Here is an 18,603-nt window from a genome sequence, read left to right on the forward strand (position 1 = left end):
ATTGTGTGTCTTCCCAAATGGAGCTGAGTCCATTCTTATCTTCCAGAATTGACAAATAAAGCGCATTCCTCCTAGAGTTGTAGTTCTCACTTCCACCTCAGCAGGATCACAAACAGTAGAAAAGTCTGCACATTCGCGGAGAATGTAACCAGAGAGACTTGACCTCTCGTGCAGTGAAGGCTATCTGTGAGAGATTTCATCCATCACTTCCCCCAGTCATATCCTGTCATTGCTAAAGCTGATGATTGATTACTAAATTAGTTAATGGATGATTCAAAAGTGCAGTCCTCTGAGCAGAACAAAGAAAGAAGACAAGGGAAAAAAAATCTCAGCCTAATTCAACATTCTCACTTGAATAAGAGAAATTTAGCCTGGGATGGGCTGTAATTTTCTTTTCTTGTATAGTCTGGTTAACATCAAAGCAGCGTTTTGGTGACCTTTCGAGAACATAGATCACTGAGCTGGTGCTGCAGTTAGTAGTTACCCTTGATAGTCGCCGAGCTGTCGAGAGCGCCCTCGCGACGTTGTACCAACTCAGAGGTTCAGGAGCCAGGTATGTCTGCATGAATGGCAAGTGGCAAGTCAGTTTTAGACTTTCTGTGCACAGCTGTAGACAGTGATAGTGTAATTTTGCACCCAGTGAGACATTCGGCTACCCACTAGCCAAGCATGTAATTAAAGCTTTAAAAATGTCACCATTCCTCAGTTGTGGGCTTTATGCTCCTTATCACTACAGCCCCAGGTGAATGTGCAAGTGCCGGCGTGATCTCAATGTTTTTACTCCCTCCATGTGTGTTGAGTTATTTGTCTGTAAGTCCTGGAGTACTGTGGCCATTCTTCACACCGACGCCTTGATCATGCATAAGATGACACAGCTCCCCTTGTGTGGATTGGCCCTGCTAATACACCAACAGAGAACAAAGGCTTTGAAGTGCAAGAAATCTTTGATGCCGATGCATTACCCAGCAGCTAAACGTTGGGAAAATGACAGAAGAATCTTCAAACACCCACGAGGGGATTTTTTTTGATCATCTCCAGAGTGAAAGAGAAGCACAGTTGCAAATCAGTCTTGGGTTTTGGGGGTTGGTGTTGCTCATGAGCATGAGCTGTTAAGCTATGTCATCACTGACCTTGGCATTGAAAAGGTAGCTACCCTCAAAGTTTGTATGCCTGCTACCTAACACTGACTTTAGTACCAGAGAAGTGACTTTCTATTACCATGCTGAAGCTGTTATGGAAATATCAGCTCTCAGTGAGATGTAGTTTTGGGACAGTGGTGACAAGCGCTGAGTTTCGTCTCTGAGATTTAAGCCAGTCCAGAGCTGCAAGGTTGTTGTGACAAGTTGGTCCCTGTGAACAGCACTTTCTTGACACTGAGAGTAGCTCAGACAGTAGCCTCGGGGTCTGGGCGACATGTCACAGGCACTGTCTCAAACACCGATCAGTGCCTTGGTCGGCTGCAGCATTTTCTCTTTTTTTACACGCTGACAGCGTTATACAGACATTGTTCACCATTGGCAACAGTCTGGGAAAAGAGGTTTAGACAAGTTCGGGCTTTGTGGAAGGACAGTAATTGGTGCTGAAAGGCACTGTGTCTGCTGTTCATAGAGTCTGATAGCCGATAGTATTATTTTTCTATCTGTGCTCCATGTAGCCGTGTTTATAATTAGTAAGTCTTTTGCACTTGGATAATGTTAACCGAGAGCACCTGGAGCGACAGGTATGTGGGTTTCCCTTTAGAGCTCAAAGCTGCACAAGGATGCAATCACAATGTTTTAAAGCCTAAATACATTCAATATCGCTTTATCTAAAGAAATCATAGCTGACACTGGACAGTGACATGCAGCCGAGACAGGCTGTCAGTCAATCATGTCGCGGACATAGAGATACAGTCAGATGTTTAGCAACCAAATCAAATCATACTAAATCAAACCTGTAAATGTTTTTTGCTTTTAGAGTTTATTTATGTATTTATTTTAGAGTTAATTTTGGCATTAGACTTGTTGAATGGTGGATTTTGTCAAATTTTGTTGGACTCAGGCAGTTTTCTAATCTTCAATGCTAAGCTGGGATGCGCATAAATATTCATACAATCATATTGAGCATTTTATATTTTAGAAATGAGTGAAAATGAAAAAGATAAGTCAGTGTGTGAAATGAACCAAAAGGTGGTGTGCAGGCTCCAAGGCTTGACTCTGCCTCACCTTGACCTACATGTAGAAGTAAAAGGCTCTTGACTGTTGTCAAAGGGCAACTCCGTCACACTTTCTGTAATGCTTTTAAGTCACAGGTCAGATTGAACTACCTTCAGCTATCATAGAAGGGGCCACAGCAACACAGGCCAACGTCCTCCTGGTAATTGTTGTTCGGTGACAGACAGCTTTTCACAAAGATGCTTTTTTTCCCCCCTTTTTTCTTTTTTTAGACATGATGTCACTTTTTTTCCTGCCGCACATTGCATTTTGCTCAAGTGTTGAAGCACAGACTCCCAGATACACACATAGACCACATTTCAGACACGTGGTAAAACATCAGCACTAGAGCTGAAGAGTGAGTGAGCTGAGTAAAAATAACAGCAGAATTTGGGAGCCTCAGGAGAGTTAGGGTGGGACCCGGATGAAATTGCTGGGTGTGTTTTGGAGCAGGATGGCGGAGGGAGTCAGTGTGAGTGTTTCTGTGGCTTGCTGAGTGTGTGATGTCGGTCCCAGATTTAACTGCACCAAAGCTAACAGTTCATGAAGCCTGGTCAAAAAAATGCTTCCCAACTCCAAAAACTATACGAGCTTTGGTGTCTTGGAGATTCATTGTGTTTTCAACCTATACATATGGCTGAGCATTGTATAGCCATTACTCAGGAGTAGAGGAGGGTGACATTATCTTAAATTGACCCCAGGACAATCTACTGTAAGAGTTTCAGCAGAGGTTTTATGGAAGAAACTTTGAGCAGTGATCCTCAGGAGAATGTTTGCAATGTTCACGTCCAGCAAGAGAAAAGCTCAGTTCTGTTTCTCATCCCAGGTGCCTGTGTTTCATCAACCATCTGCATTCTCTCCATATGCTGAGAGCAGAAAATAAACAGCACATCATGCACTTCTGTCGTGCTTATTCAGAGCTCCCAAACCCAACAACAGATTGGAATTGTCATTGGGACAAAGAATAACTGAACCACTATTTGTTCAGTTTAACTGGAGTTAAATGAGAACCAGCACACACACACCAGCAAACAGACAGAAAGAACTATTTTTATGGCAGGTGTCAAGCTGAAGACCTCTTGTAATGCTGTAAGTATAGAAAGTATAGCATGTTTTAAATCGTGACATTTTCCTTGAGAAACATTATAAATCCAAACAGAGTTATTTTCTGACTAAAGTCCTGTGAGAAAAAGCTATTTTCACTAGATGTGGAAAGTCTTCATTCTGTTTAATGTCAAAATTGTATGTGACTATACACATAATTGGACCAACTGAAATTTATGTTTATCATTTCACATGAGAAAATCCCTCACGCACACGCCTCATGGCAATAGATAAGAGAGAAAAATGAATTTCCCGGCGTTAGATAAAATACAAATACATTGCATGGACTTGCACAGATGTGATCCAATGTTACCAAGGTTTCATATGTTTGTTAGTCCTACTTTTACAACTGTACAACAAACATCAATATGAAACGATGCACATTTTTTCTGTTATTAGCGTGGCTATTGCATAAAGTCATCCTGAAGAGCAGAGAAATATATGCAACACACAGCACAGCATTACAAACCTTTTTTGTACACACACACACACACACACACACACACACACACACACACACACACACACACACACACACACACACACACACACACACACACACACACACACACAGACTATACATTTTTGGTGCAGGATTGGAGTAAGGAATGTGAAATGCATTCTGGGGCTGAGGAGCACTGGGAAAGATGTTTATTGTGTGTGTGTGTGTGTGTGTGTGTGTGTGTGTGTGTGTGTGTGTGTGTGTGTGTGTGTGTGTGTGTGTGTGTGTGTGTGTGTGTGTGTGTGTGTGTGTGTGTGTGTGTGTGTGTGTGTGTGTATGCATGTGTGAGGCAGAGCGAGAGAAAGGGAGAGATAAAAAAAAAGACGGCAAACTGTACATGTGCACATTTGATTTGCGCTTCAAAATCGGACACTTTCCGTTGCAGATAAGGTTTTTGAAAGAATCAAGCCACCTGATCCAAATATGCTTTTCAATCCCACTCCTGGAGCAACTCAAACATTTTTTTGCTTGGAATATATCTGCCCTCTGATCTGGAGGTCGCCGAGCGGAAAGGACCCTGCTGCTAGGCAAAGGGGCTTTGATGGTGAACTCATCACTCCTTCACTCTCTCTGTCATCCTCCGCTGCGCCCGTGAGACTCAGTGAGGCGCCGTGAGGTGGACGTAAGGCGTAAACAAGTACAAGGTCATTGAAAGGTAGACACAGACGAGCTGGGGGATGCAAAACAACCACGCGATGAGCGATATGATTAAAACCACTTTTAAAAAAATGCAACGGCAGTAAAAAAGATAGTGAAGTCAAATCATCGGCCACTGTCAGCCATGATGTGTTTTACGCAACACTATTAGTGTCAGGCACCTCATCAGACTCACTGTCAACCTGTCACCTACCGTCGTTTGTTACTTTGCCTGATCATTCGTCATTGAGTCTGCCAGCCCCACAGTCACTCGGTCGTCTAGTGTGTTGTTTACTCAATAAAGCAGACATTTAGCAGTCCAGTTAGCAGTTAGCCAGTTGGTAAGTGGTTGAATGTTATTTGACTCAATCATCATTTTACTCTTTAATAAATCAAACTAGTTCACTTACTGCCTCATCAGTGTGACAGTCTAAAAATCAGATAGTCTGCTGCCCTTTTACAGCCAGACAGACAACCAGACAGCAAAGCAAGAAGCAAACATCTCTGCCATCTCTGTGTGTGCTTTGGTCTAAACACAAGATGCCAAAATCTCAAAAACCAATTGGCAGACAGAGACACGGAACAACAAACAAAAACTGGCAATAACCCGCCTGATAGACAGAGTGATAACCAGGCAAACACCCAGTCAGTCACATCCAAACACACATATAAGCACTGTGCCTCACAAACATACAGCCATATAAAAGAGCAATGCTTCTGTGTGTTCTGGCCTAAGCACAATCTGAGTTGATTTTTAGTTCCGTGTGTGCATGCATGCGTGTGTGCGTATGTATGTGTGTGTTTTGTGTAGTAAGGGAGAGACAGAGAGTGAGCAGCGGGAGTGAGAAAAGCATCTATCAGCACTGTGGTGTGACCCCGATCTCACACTCCCCTGACTGTGTTTGGACAGATGGATCATCACTGCACTGCTCACAATTGACAAAACGCGTTTATATGTGAGAGTCAGTGTGTGTGTGTGTGTGTGTGTGTGTGCGCGCGTGCGTGCACGTCTGCATGTATGTGTCAAATACAAAGCCAACGTTTATTCAGGAGCCTATTCATTATGTATAGTGCAATTCAACCATCATGAAGTCCCCCTCGGACAGAATCAATAGAAGCGTTAATATGATCCTCTCTGGACTGGTTACTGCAGGAAGACTTCAATTGATTAGTTAGCTGACACCTCTGCTCACAAAACTCAAAGAGGGCTCTGTATGTGTGTGTGTTGTGTTGTCTTTATGCAACTGACTGCTTTAATTCACTGTACTTTAACATTATGGCTCCAAGCGGTCATTCCTTCTGCATTAATTATTTTCCTTCTAATTGTGATGCTGACAAATTGCTTGTCGTGCTCCTGCAGTCATTGGATTACATTTGTTATTCCTATCAAAACAAATTATGACATGAGATGATTTGTTAATTACTGAAGTAAGAAGGTGCAGGTACGTGTTTTCCATACAGCCAATCTGCAATCTTCTCAGTTTATATTTCGTGTACATAAGTGAAAAAGCACTAGCAGCAGTATGGAAAATGTGTACTCAAGTACAACTGACATTATGTTATCTGATTTGAAGTACTACTGCCAACTACTCTTCTTAGAAATTACTCGATGAGTGAGTTAGTGTTTATCCTAAGCTAATTTCATTAGCTGGTATTGAACTAAAAATAGCATCTTCTTCTTTTTAATGCATATTCTCAAACATACATTAACATACATTAACATTAAAATTAACATACAGAAACATTAAGATTATTAACTCAATGTAAACAAATACAATAAAATGGTTTAAATTGTAGTAAACTATTAATAAAATGTTACACTTTAATACAGCAATGTAAGTGTTTGTAGGTTGTTTCTTCCCCACTTTATTCACAACCATCTTTAACTATTACTTTAAAAAGGGAGCCACCAAAGTAGTGAGGGGGGGAGCTAAAGCTGTGCCTCTTCTGTTTATTAGAAGAAACAGTAAAGAACACCATCATCAGACTCTCTACAACAGGGTTTAGAACTCATTTTATTTATATACAATCAAATTTAAAGATCTTGAGAGTCAAAACAGTAAAAGCAGAGCAAAATAATGTATAAATGACAAAAACTGCAAATGTTTCTATTTGTTTCAGTGCCCAGAAATACTCTGAAAACATCTACATTGAATTAAACATCTCTGCACAAACCAGATAATGTTGAAGGAAAATAAAGGGTGATTTCAACATCATGTTGTTTTTACTGACGTCTCTTGGTAAATAAAACAGTGAAGTTTGCAAAAATCATGTCTTCTATTCACGGTTCATATTTTATCTTGGAATTTAGTCACACTGAATAATAAATAAAAAAGGCTTGATCCTCAGTGATTCAGTTCCAAAAGTGCAAACTTAATGTTGTCTTTGCAAAGGTCACCCTGCAGGCTGGATTGGACCTTTTGGTGGGCTGGTTTTGGCCCACAGGTTGTATGTTTGACACCCCGGCTCGAGAATCTGGCAGACCTGGGAAACTGGCAGTTGGCTTTATTTTTCATGACGCAATCTTTGTATGTTGGTGAAAGTTGGCGTTTCAGCAAATTGTAGATTGCAGGGAGGCTCTCGGGAAAACAGGTTGGGAGCCACTCATATGGGTAATGTTACAGTGTCCATATCCAATGAAGAGTTTCCTTTGAGAAGTAAAGTTCAGGTTTCAGACAAGGCTCTGAAAACTTGCTTTGTGACAAGCTGATGTCACCTCACCACAGATTTCTTCACCTGCTGCAGTCGCAGCACTGATGCTCCCTCATGCTTCATTTGGCTCTGAATCTATTGGATTGCTCGGCTCATGACCAATCATAGGTAAATTTAAGAATCAGAGCACCAAAAAAGTTTAGATTATGCAAATGTTCACTGTTGGAATGAAACCAAGACTCCCCCCAAAAAAGAAAAGAAATTAGGACAATAGTTTTCCTCTAAACAGAGCTCATCAGAATGTACCACAAATGCTTTCAAAGGGAGTTTTAGTTCAAACATGTTTTGCTGCAGATTTAAGTGACTGAAGTCAGCTTCTTGTTTGGCTCATTATCATTTTGCTTAAGTGTTGATGTTGATCATGAGGATCCCAGTTTTAATTTCAGGAAGGAAGAAAATCTCGCCAAGTTTCCTTTGCAAGTTGTAATGACTTTCTGTGGCACCAACTATAAAAGGAAGCAGCCAACTAGTCTAATCGAAATGCGTGACAATTATGCAGGGAAGGTGCAGGCCCCAGTTTTTATCTTTACCTGGTATCTTCTGCATTCCTCTCAGGGTGCATAATGTTCTCATAACCTCCAGGAATGAGTTCGAGCCATTTTGCAAATCACCAGTTATTGCTCAGAGATCAGTTTAATAATGGTAGGTAAGAGCAGCGAATCAAACTTTTTATCTACTCCTCTTTTTAGTTCTCATCTACATATGGTTGGAGGGCAACATGAGCTCAATATTTAGAAGTATTTTTAGCAAAAACATAAGTAACCTTAACTATGCAAGGGAGTGGCTTGTCCCTGCCATCTCCTGAGGGTCCGATTAAAGCAAGAACATCATAACTTAACGCCCCTCCTGGTTTCTCACTATATACTCCTCAGTACATGCATTTCATATGACATCGCCGTTTACCCCATGTTTAGTTTTTTATGTGACTTGCGCTCCCACTGCTCTGTGTCCTGAATGTACTGGGGTGTGATCCATCACCGGGTCCCAGGATGATTTCAGTGTATGTGCCATAAATGCACCAGTACGTTGTGTGTGTGTGTGTGTGTGTGTGTGTGGGAGTGGGAGTGGGAGCAGGGGTAGGTGTTGGCGCAGGCTTGTACTAATGCCCTGGAGATGATTTAGAGTCAAACCACCGAACAGCACGGCAAACCTCTTCCAGTTATCTCCCACGGGACCAGTCGGTACCTCGTGGAGAGTTAAAGAGAAAATAGGATCCGCCAGAAATCACTTGAGGGGAATGAAACAACTGTTCAGATGGTTTGGTTTTAAATCATAGCGCTGTTATTTACATCAAACGGAATGATGCAAATAAATACTTGGGCATAAATCAGGCTCTGTGGGTCTTTAAAGAGACATAGAGATGTGTAAGATTCATGGGGGCTGAAATATATAAAAGTATGTGTGGAGATCCAAATTGTTTCAATATGTAATGACAAGTTTTCATGAGTGTTTATGGCACTTTTTATTTATCCCAAATAAGGTAGTTAAGGCAAACAATTGCTTCACTTGTCAGATGTGACAATCTCTTTTTTTATGGTTTGTATAATAAACATATGGTGAAGAAGTCTTCAAAAGTTATTTGGAAGAACAAGTAGATCTACTTAAGTATTAGTGTTTATTCCAAGTTATATCTCAATCATAATACTCAACATTATTGCACATTCACTGATTAATATGCCAGACAACTATACTGTCATTGTTTTATATAGAACAAATAAAGGTCCCCTACTGAAGATGCAAAGTGCAATATTTTCACAAGTAGGTTCCTGTTTAGTTTGAATCCTAAATAAGGATACCGGTGCAGACATTACATTCCTGCTGTTGCACAGATTATCATTTGGTGGTCGTGGTAATGTGTGAGGAAGTGTCGCATTGCATCCTCAAAGGAAGGAAGACAACAACACAGTAGCTGACGCTAATGTAAACGTACCATCAATATTTCAAATACCTACCTTTATATCCGCTCTATGATTGTAGAACTGTTAGTAAGCGTAAATGCTCATGTCTTGTTAAATTACAGAGCGTTCCAGCAGCTCTTTTTGTTTACTGAATAACTCCTGAGGGCACATTTATTAGTGAACTTGACTACATTTGAAATTCATTAAAGCCTCTTGCAAGATGTAATAAAAGGAGAAAAGCATGAGTGATGAAAAACCAGATACTGAAGAGAAAAAAATAGAATAGCTTGTATTTCTTTAAAAAATGCAATCGTTTGACTGTGGTCGGTGAAATTCAAAATATATGTGTGTGTGTGTGTGTGTGTGTGTGTGTGTGTGTGTGTGTGTGTGTGTGTGTGTGTGTGTGTGTGTGTGTGTGTGTGTGTGTGTGTGTGTGTGTGTGTGTGTGTGTGTGTGTGTGTGTGTGTGTGTGTGTGTGTGTGTGTGTGTGTGTGTGTGTGTGTGTGTACGTGAAAGGAAAGTAGGTTGCTGCAGAGGAGGCGAGGTTGAGAAAAGGGCACTCAACCTGCTGCCCTTGGCTTTCACTCCTGTCAGCCAAGTCTCTGCACGTGTGTGTGTGTGTGTGTGTGTGTGTGTGTGTGTGTGTGTGTGTGTGTGTGTGTGTGTGTGTGTGTGTGTGCGTGTGTGTGTGTGTGTGTGTGTGTGTGTGTGCGCGTGTGTGTGTGTGTGTGTGTGTGTGTGTGTGTGTGTGTGTGTGTGTGTGTGTGTGTGTGTGTGTGTGTGTGTGTGTGCGGGTGCGTGCGTGCGTGCATAGGACTGGTGAACATTAAACCTCCAGAGATCAACATGAAAACCAGATCTCTGACCACATACACACACAGACACACACTCGGCTGTAAAAATGTGTATATTTTCACGTCCTGGCTAAGTTTCACCTCTGTACTCCCTGAGTGAAGGCAAGCTTAAAGGTTTATGAGACTGTATGAACAGCGACAAGAGAAATGTTACAGCCAAGGGACTAGCAACAGGTATAAACGGCTTTTTGGTGGCAAAAACGTTGTTAAAGTCTGTCAGGGAAACCAGCAGACAAAGAGAAGTGGCATGTAAAACGACAGGTTGACTAAAAAAAGGAACAGTGGAACAGAACAGAAGCTGACGTGTGAACCGTCGAGACGAAAGGGAAATGTAACAGAGCAAGGCAACTGGTGCTGGCTGTCACTTGGTTTCCCCGCTGTAGATGACAGGTGTTTTACATTACGCTGTGGGTAACAGCAAACCACATATCTCCACTGCCGCTGTCTTTATACACTGGACCCTGTGAGCGTTGCATACAGGCCCCAAGATTGCAAAGCTTATTCGTGCACAGTAAAGGCAGAGTAAACCTTCCATTCAAGTAGAAAATGAAATAAAAACTACGCTCTCAGCATTATGGTTTTCTTTTGAAAACTTCAGTCGAGAAGTGCCTTATGTTTTACCCTCGACTCTAAGCTTTCCAGCGCTGGAGGGGATTCACCCTTCAGAGAGAAGTTTATCCGTGGAGAGGAAATGTTCGCACTTTGTGTTTCTTTGCTCACTTTTTGTAGATTTTTAAATAACATCCTGCCTCTTTTTTTTTTTTTCCAACAAACATAATATTAATAGTTTTTGTTCATTTGCAATCCCACTGTTCACACTAAATCAGCTCCGTCACAGAGAGCGGATTGTTCTGTTCTTGCTCTACAAAACACAATTTTTTTCCACTGACTGGACAACAGATGAAAAGCCTATTTCAAAATGCAATAAAGATAATGAAATGTTCCACAGGTTCAGCTACAGAATACATTTTCTGTTATGAAAACTCGAACCGACGCTTTCTATTACAGTTACTTTATAGCTGGGATCGTCACTATCTTTACTCACTCCACCACACATGCTGTTCGTAATGTGGAGTACAGTCAGAGAGGCTTACTCTTCTGCTGTGCACAGCGTGAATCATTCTTAGTAATAGCACCACATAACTGATTAAAAAGTAATGATGTAGATGGTCTCGGCTGCTCATCACTTCCTCCCGAGAAAGAACGGAATCGTGAACAATTGAGTTGTGCAAACAGGGAATTACTTTTTTTTTTTTTTTTTGCAATGCATGAGTTTGGAACCAGCATTGTATAATAATCACATCCGGCAATTGGGGCGTGTGGTTGTTAATAAAACCATCTCGAATTTAGAGCAGCTATCGGATTTAATTGACCCACGAGCAGTGTCGTGTCAGCTCCAGACATATATCATTCACACACATATAGATGCTTAACAATGAATAACACACGAATGCACCGCTCACAGCAAACATTCAACTATTACTCACCTGCATCATTACGTACAACAATGCTCCTCCACAATGGCTGCAAAACCTTACACAAAGGGCGCATAATTTAAGACGCAGACACACACACACACACACACGTATGAGCGGTGCTGCAGACATTGTCTGATTCATGCAGCCGGCTTCATGCAGAGGTAAGAGGTATAAGGTCTCTGGGAGCAAGAGAGGATCACACATCTTGCGGTTGCCCACTGAAAATCGCACACTTTTTGTGACTGCAAATCTGTCACACTCCCTCTTCTCTGTACCTCTGTTCCTCGTTCCCATTTAGTGGGATTTATTTTTGCTGCTTTTTATCTCCTGGGGTGAACCCCTGGTGATTTGTAGAGATATGGTGGAGTTACCCTGTATCAGGATCCTCGGTGTCCAGATTAAATCGAATGTGAAATAAATCTTTGTTTAAAACCTAAATCGGTCCTCTCCTCTTCTTTCTGTCTCTTCAGGTGTGTCTCTCCAATGCTCTTGGCCTCTGAGGCCTGAGGAAAAGTGAGCCAAGCTCAGGCCCCCAATGGGACGCCCTGTGACCCAGCATGCACTGCTGCTGCTGCAGTGCATGCTGGTCCTGCGGCCTGGAGGCGTGGCCAGTCGGAGAGGCCCCGTGTTGCTGCCTGAGTCGCCCTGTTACAAGACAGAGCACCCACTAGTCCCGCACTCAGGTAAGTGCTCGGATAAATACAAGGGGCGAACTCATGGACATGGCTCATTATGCCCTTGAGTGCCCTCCATAATTACGTGAACTTTTCTGTTCAGTTATTTCTACACACCTCACTCTCCCTCCAGCCCTTCTCTCTAACACAAGGTTGGACCTGGAGACCATATAAGGACATTTTCTGTTTTGTTTCATTCGAGCATTTCATTGTTGCTAGGAGACACCAACAGTTTTGTACACTTTACCTTTAAATTGTTGGCAACTTAATGACCCGAAAGAATGACAGTACAGTAGAGCAATTTATATAAAGCTACTTAAAGGTACTTCACAATTAGCCTCTTTGCATATATTGCTGCTGACCTTTTATTGTCTTGACTGAAGCCTCCAGATCAGAGTGATGTCTTCACATTACTCACAGGAATATGAAGGGTATGTAGATTTGATGTAAATGTGTGCAACTTTTAAATCGGTGTACCAAAATATGCAAGCACAGGAAAGAAAGTGCTGTACACAGGAATACATAACAGTAATAAGATAGACATTTTTGACTAATTCAAAAAAGTGCACCCCATATAAAGTCACTGTTTATATAAGTCCTTACTGAAGTGTGACTATACAATTATATATTTGCAGCTGTAAATAAACACGACATGCCTGTCAAGTTTTGGATCTCGTAACATGTTTTAATTTCATTTAAATGCAGAGTGATGTTGCCTTTATTGGAACGTGTGTTATCATTGAGTGTCTTGAGTATCAGTTTTATTCAGATACGAAAAACTAAATGTACTATTCAACTCTGATGCAAGACAGTTTAATTTGTACAACCTTTTAAACAACTTTACACTCGATACTACAACTCTTACTGGCATTGTTTTTTCTTTTTAAAAGGTTCTATTTTCTTAATGGAAATTCTCCTTATGGAAATTTATAATAATAATAATATAATAATAATTTTTAATAATTTGTAACCATGCTTTGCAGAAACAATTTTCCAAAGAAAAAGAAAAACCTTTCCTCCCAAAAATACTTTAAATCACAACAATTGTTTTCAAAACAAAGAAATACTTTGGGCCTGATCCACTAAGGTTTGCACACATGAAAGGGGTGCAAACATGACAAGCTGAGGTGGAAGCTGATCTATTCACGGGGGGAAATGAAAATCACAACTGATTTGCACTGAAAATAACATTATGATTCACTAGCACATTTGCCTTCGTGAATATGAGATATTAGGTGTGTACCTGACTGTGCACAGATAATGAAATGGGTTCTAATGGTTTAATTTAACATATCTGAAAACATGTGTTATTTATGATTGTGTATTTCTCTAAAATGTTTGGAAAGTAAGAGAGAAACTCAGCTCAGCTTTTAGCAGAAATGCTGCTATTATTTTTATCAGAGGTATGTTTTTCTTCTCAATGTCGGAAAGACATTTTATATAGTGTACCCCTTCTTAATTAAAAAAACGAAATTCTGTGCCTCTTCTGTTGGTCCTCTTTCCTGCTGCTTTGACTTTGTGACAAATCAACTCCTGTATGTAATTTTTGTAATTGGATTTCAGATTGAATTTGGTGTAACGCTTGAATATTTTTGATGACTTTTTTAGCGCTCCTGCAATCAGTCCACAGTGAATGCAAATCAATCGTTCTTGTGTAAACAGGATCTAATGAACACAAAGCCTTCATTTGTGTACTTTTATTTGCTCATTCTTAATCGATCACCAATGTGATTAATGTGTAATAGTTTATACTGGGTCTTTATAAATCAGGTGTGATATATTTGATTTGCTCCTTAAAACACCTATAATGCATATTAAGGTTTGAAAAGATTGTATTCACAATGGTTTTGTCCTCACCCAAAACCGAGCCAGCAGAGAACTCTGAAAGATAATCATAATAGACTTCCTGTAAAAAGATCCTATCCAAAGGTTCACAATCAAACAAATGATGTGTCAGTCATTTTTTATAACCAATAAAAAGCTGAAAACAGGTTTAAACAAAAGCACAATTTGGTTTCTCTATAATTCCCGTCAAGTGTGAAGCGGTTAAGGACAGATGGGCTAATCACTTTTCAAATCGTCGAGTTTTATGATAAAACATTTGGGATTCAGCCAATATTCCTCTTTTGTAAATGGGAACAGGAATAAACAGTACGGCAGTCTTTTCAATCCATGTTACTTGAAACATTTGGTAGTGCAACCAGGATTGATAATCTCTCAATTAGTATTTATATCAATACACAATGAGTGTAAAAGTATTTTTGTTTTTCCCTCAAGAGAGAACACAACATTCTGCTCGTAGACAGATTATTGTCAAGGTTTTGTTCCTGGTTGTTCTTTCAAAACACAAAGTGTAATAAAGTCTGCCTCTCACAACTTTACTACATGGCTCACCAGTTTTTAGATACAGTGTATTTCGCATTCAGTTCCATTGCTCTTCGCCTTTATCTCACACTGCTATTGAACATCCAAACTGTAATGAAATGCTGCAGGACCTAGTCGACTGAAGGTATCAATAGCAATCGATGCAGTTCTGTCTGCCCACAGCAAAGCAGCAAAATGCCATTGAACTGTTTTCAGTACAGCAAAGTCTCAGTCAGATAATCACATAGCACGCTGTCTGGGTTAAATGGACTGGAAGCCCAAGGTCAGTGCTTATGTGCAAAGATCCACATGCATGCAAAGACTCATTTGGACTGAAGACACAGCACAGACGCCAGTGTTCGCCACTGCAGTTCTTTTTTTTTCTTTCTTTTTCTGCTTTTTTTCCCCTCCCACAGTCTTTGTCACTGCATTGTTAGCTGAGGTGGCACTCTTCCCTCTGTGCCAATCGAGGGCGATGATCATGACTAACTGACCAGCTAATGTAATCCCGTCCTGCCTTGTGCTTCCTGTGAGAGGACGATGGCTCGCCAGCTTGGGGGTCAGCTGTGGTCAATGCATTTGTGGTCTCTAATATACCAGATTGGCCCATTAAACTCCAATGGTTAAGTGCTTTGGTGGAAATATAGAAGCATTAATAAAGAAGGATGACATTTCAGTGAGCATTCGGCCACGGTTCACCAGTGCGGCGGCTACTGTGCAGAAGAAAGAGAGAAGTCTGGTGTGAATGGCCAGCTGTGATGATACAGTGGTTTCTTAATGCCAATGGACTCGGTGGCTTCATTTGAGAGACAAATTGAAAGGATAAATGAGGTGTTGTAAAAGTCTGTTCCACTCAAATTACAAAGCATACTTTATCAGCCTCTGCTTTGTTTTTGTTTTGTTTTTTAATCACTGTTCCAAGTGTCTACTCCCTCACACATTTTAGCATTTATAAAATGACATCTGCCTTTACAAACATCTATCCTGGTCAGCCCAAACCGGCTTACCAACCATTTAATTTGTAATAGATGGACAGTAGTTACAGTAAAGTGTTGATTTTTATTTCTCTGTAAATTATTTAAGACCCTAATTAATTAAGACCCGAACCCTAACCCTTTATTTACAGTATAACACATTAACCATATTAGATTAATTCCATGAAGAATATTCATGAAATGACATTATTCATCATTTGAATTTAATAGTTTTCCCAGCCCATTTTCATAAAGGCTTGGTTGACTGGATTTTTTTTTCACATATGGTTTCTTTTTTACACAATTCAGTTTCAATTTTAATGGATTCTGGAAGAGTTTCCGAGTCTCTGATGTAGAATCAGACCTGTTAATGCCATCTCAGGGCTTGTAACCTTTGATCGCATCCCACCCACACACAAATGATCCATCCATTCATTATTTCTGTCATTCTCAGCTGACTCTGGGCGGAGGCAGGGCAGGACAGGACAGGACAGGTCGCTGGTCCATAACAGGGCAAGCATGGAGATTGGTAGCATGTCTTTCACCTGTCAGGGGAAACACTTGGAGAAATGTGCACCTTCACAGCAGTTGCATTGTGAGGAGAGCATGCGAACTGCTATTCTACCATGTGGTTCTCTTCTGAATCACATTTTTTTATTTTGTTCACTGTACATGGTGTATTTTTTCAGCTATTGTTCACAGATTAGTAAACCTCATCTTAACCTCAGGGGAAGCACCCTCTATTAAATGACCTTTTTATTTTCAGTCATGTCGCTGACCTGTTATCAATTAACATAACTGGCCGCAAAATGGCCCCCTGGCAATTTTTATTACGAGCACTTACTGTTCAAGCTTTTTCTTGCCCTTTTCTAATTCATTGCAATGTGGAATTGCAGTAAAATTCAATTGAGCCAGTATTTCTTTCTTTTTTTTTTTTTTATAGCTTTGACTCTGAACCTGTGTTGACACGATTTTATTGGTGGAAAACATGAGTTTATAAGTTATGCTAATCATGTTACCTTGTTTTCATTTGCATGTTATAAATTATTTAATTTAATGCCCAAGAAAACCCCAAAACACAATCCTTTTTAAGGCATGTTTGGAGTTAAAACGAGTGTTTTTTTTCTCTCTCTTTTTTTTAGTGAGTTCAGACTATAAAACCAAGCGCTATTCACCTTTTTGCCTTATGTCTTTCCTTCTGTTTGAAGAGAAAGCTTTCAAACTCCAGCTGCCCCCTGGGGAGTTTGAAAAGCTGTGTTTCCGTGCATTGTTCCCTGCAAGCTCGTTAAATGTGGGATTGGAAAGCTGTTGAGCACAATGATCAGCTTATCCTCAATTTTCTGGATTTTCTGAAGAAAAGAACAGTTTGCCAGTTTAACAGGGGAATCAAAATAAGTAGGGCTGATTGCCTCTTGGTTGACATGTCTGCACATCACAGAAAGCCGAACGTTACCCCAACTTCTTGAAGTTGTGTTGCCGAGCAACTTTTCTCAAGTCTTGAGTCTTGTGTTGCAGTGGGTGGTCCCGGGTTGATAATTCAAAGTTCAAATCACAATGAATGGCGCTCCCTCTCACCTTTAGTGTGTGAGTTTGTATGTATGTTCGCTTTTTTAGGAATGTAGCGCTACATGGTGCCAATCCCCTGCTGTCAAACTCCACAACGGTGGAACTGTTTTTCATAAAACAGTATTGTAGTGAAAAGACAAAAACAAGTGCAGTACACATTTATAGTTAAACGGGATGGCTATTAACTTCCTGTTTTTATATCAGCTCTGCTGTAAAAACCCTAACTTTTTCTGACGTCATATCGCTGTCATTTGGGGACAGGAGGCCATTAAACGCTGTTTCTTCAGTCTTAATTTCTCTCACCTTATGTAAGTAGCAGCACCTCGACAGTGCTGCAGCTACTTCCCATAATCTCACGAAGATGTCTGTTTATCTTTAATTGCACATGATATTTTCACTTTGTTCTTTCGTAGCTCTCTTTTCAAGGCCTGATGATAGTCTTTGTTTGGTTCAAAATCACCTCAGTTCAAAACTGTAAAGAAAATAAATCTCATTTTAGACATTGTGAGCATTTATTTAATGGGAAAAGCCTCCAAAAACTGCCTGCTATGAGTCATCCCAGAATATGTCAACACATATATAGGCATATGCAGGCATACTTAATGCACAAAGTGTATGTGATGGGGGGGAAAAACCTCTTGTTAAACCCATTGTAGTTCTCTTTTGTGAGTCATTGTGCTCCATGTAATGTAGTATAATCCATGGTTGTTGAAAATGTGCAGTGTCAGGCTGCCATGACTCTTTTCTAGCCAAGCTGGGAGGACTACAAACACATTAAATATACCCCTGTGGATCTCAGCAACCCAACACTGCCATCCTACTCATACCAACATTATCCTTTTGCACCTCTACCCATGGCACCTTGACATACACTCTTAAAACTAGTGCTTAAACATGCTTTTTATTGCCATCTTGGGGAATATTATTGACTTCTTGTCTACAATTACATTAGAAGATTGATGTATTGCTGCTTTATATTGAAGGTGCAGCAAGGAGGTGCTTATCCCATCCTCAGCGATCAGATTGTAAACAGGAAAATAAGTCACCTGACTCTGTCCAGGGGTAACAAGCCTTCCCTAACTGCATGTGATTAAATACATTAAACCCATAAATCACAAGCCCTATTGTTGATCGGAGCCAATCAGAGTGGCTTGTGTAGACGCGTAGTTACACTAAGTACAATGAACTGGCACCTTGTTCCCGTCTGATTCTGATCAGCATAAAACAGTTATTCAAGCGAATAACTAATGATATTGACCCACTAAACTTGTCCAGAGGCAAATCGTGTTTTTCAGGGTGAGCATACTGATCAGCCAACATCTACCTTTACAGTTCAATATGAAAATCGATCATTATTGTATATGAATGCATGAATTCTTGGTAATGTTTTCTTCTTGTTTATATTCAGTATTTTACAGTCTCCATGGTTCAAAGAAGTAATTTAAAAGCATCACCTCAGACCCTGCGGTGTTCAGGTGTAAGTTTTTCCAACTTTATTCTTTTATAAGTATAACAATGACATGAACTAAATGAGCCAAGGACAGACCTTTTAAACTCTTCTGGTATGAAGTCAAAGGAAATTTATTTTTTATTCAAGGTTATAGATTACAAAAATGCCTTCAGAAATAATAATAATAAAATAAAATAAA

At 40.3% G+C, this 18,603-nt stretch overlaps 1 protein-coding gene across 1 annotated transcript in view; it reads left to right on the forward strand.

Annotated features, from left to right (window-relative positions):
• The window catches only part of sema5a (sema domain, seven thrombospondin repeats (type 1 and type 1-like), transmembrane domain (TM) and short cytoplasmic domain, (semaphorin) 5A), a 145,860-nt gene that overhangs the window by 25,555 nt on the left and 101,702 nt on the right, over positions 1–18,603 (forward strand). Inside the window, exon 2 of the mRNA XM_080515431.1 lies at positions 11,847–12,059. Within this exon, the coding sequence (XP_080371557.1) occupies positions 11,912–12,059 (148 nt within the window). The 5' untranslated portion in view covers positions 11,847–11,911. The remainder of the gene's footprint in view (positions 1–11,846; positions 12,060–18,603) is intronic.

This window comes from Blennius ocellaris (assembly GCF_963422515.1).
Source record: "Blennius ocellaris genome assembly, chromosome: 19".
NCBI lineage: Eukaryota > Metazoa > Chordata > Actinopteri > Blenniiformes > Blenniidae > Blennius > Blennius ocellaris.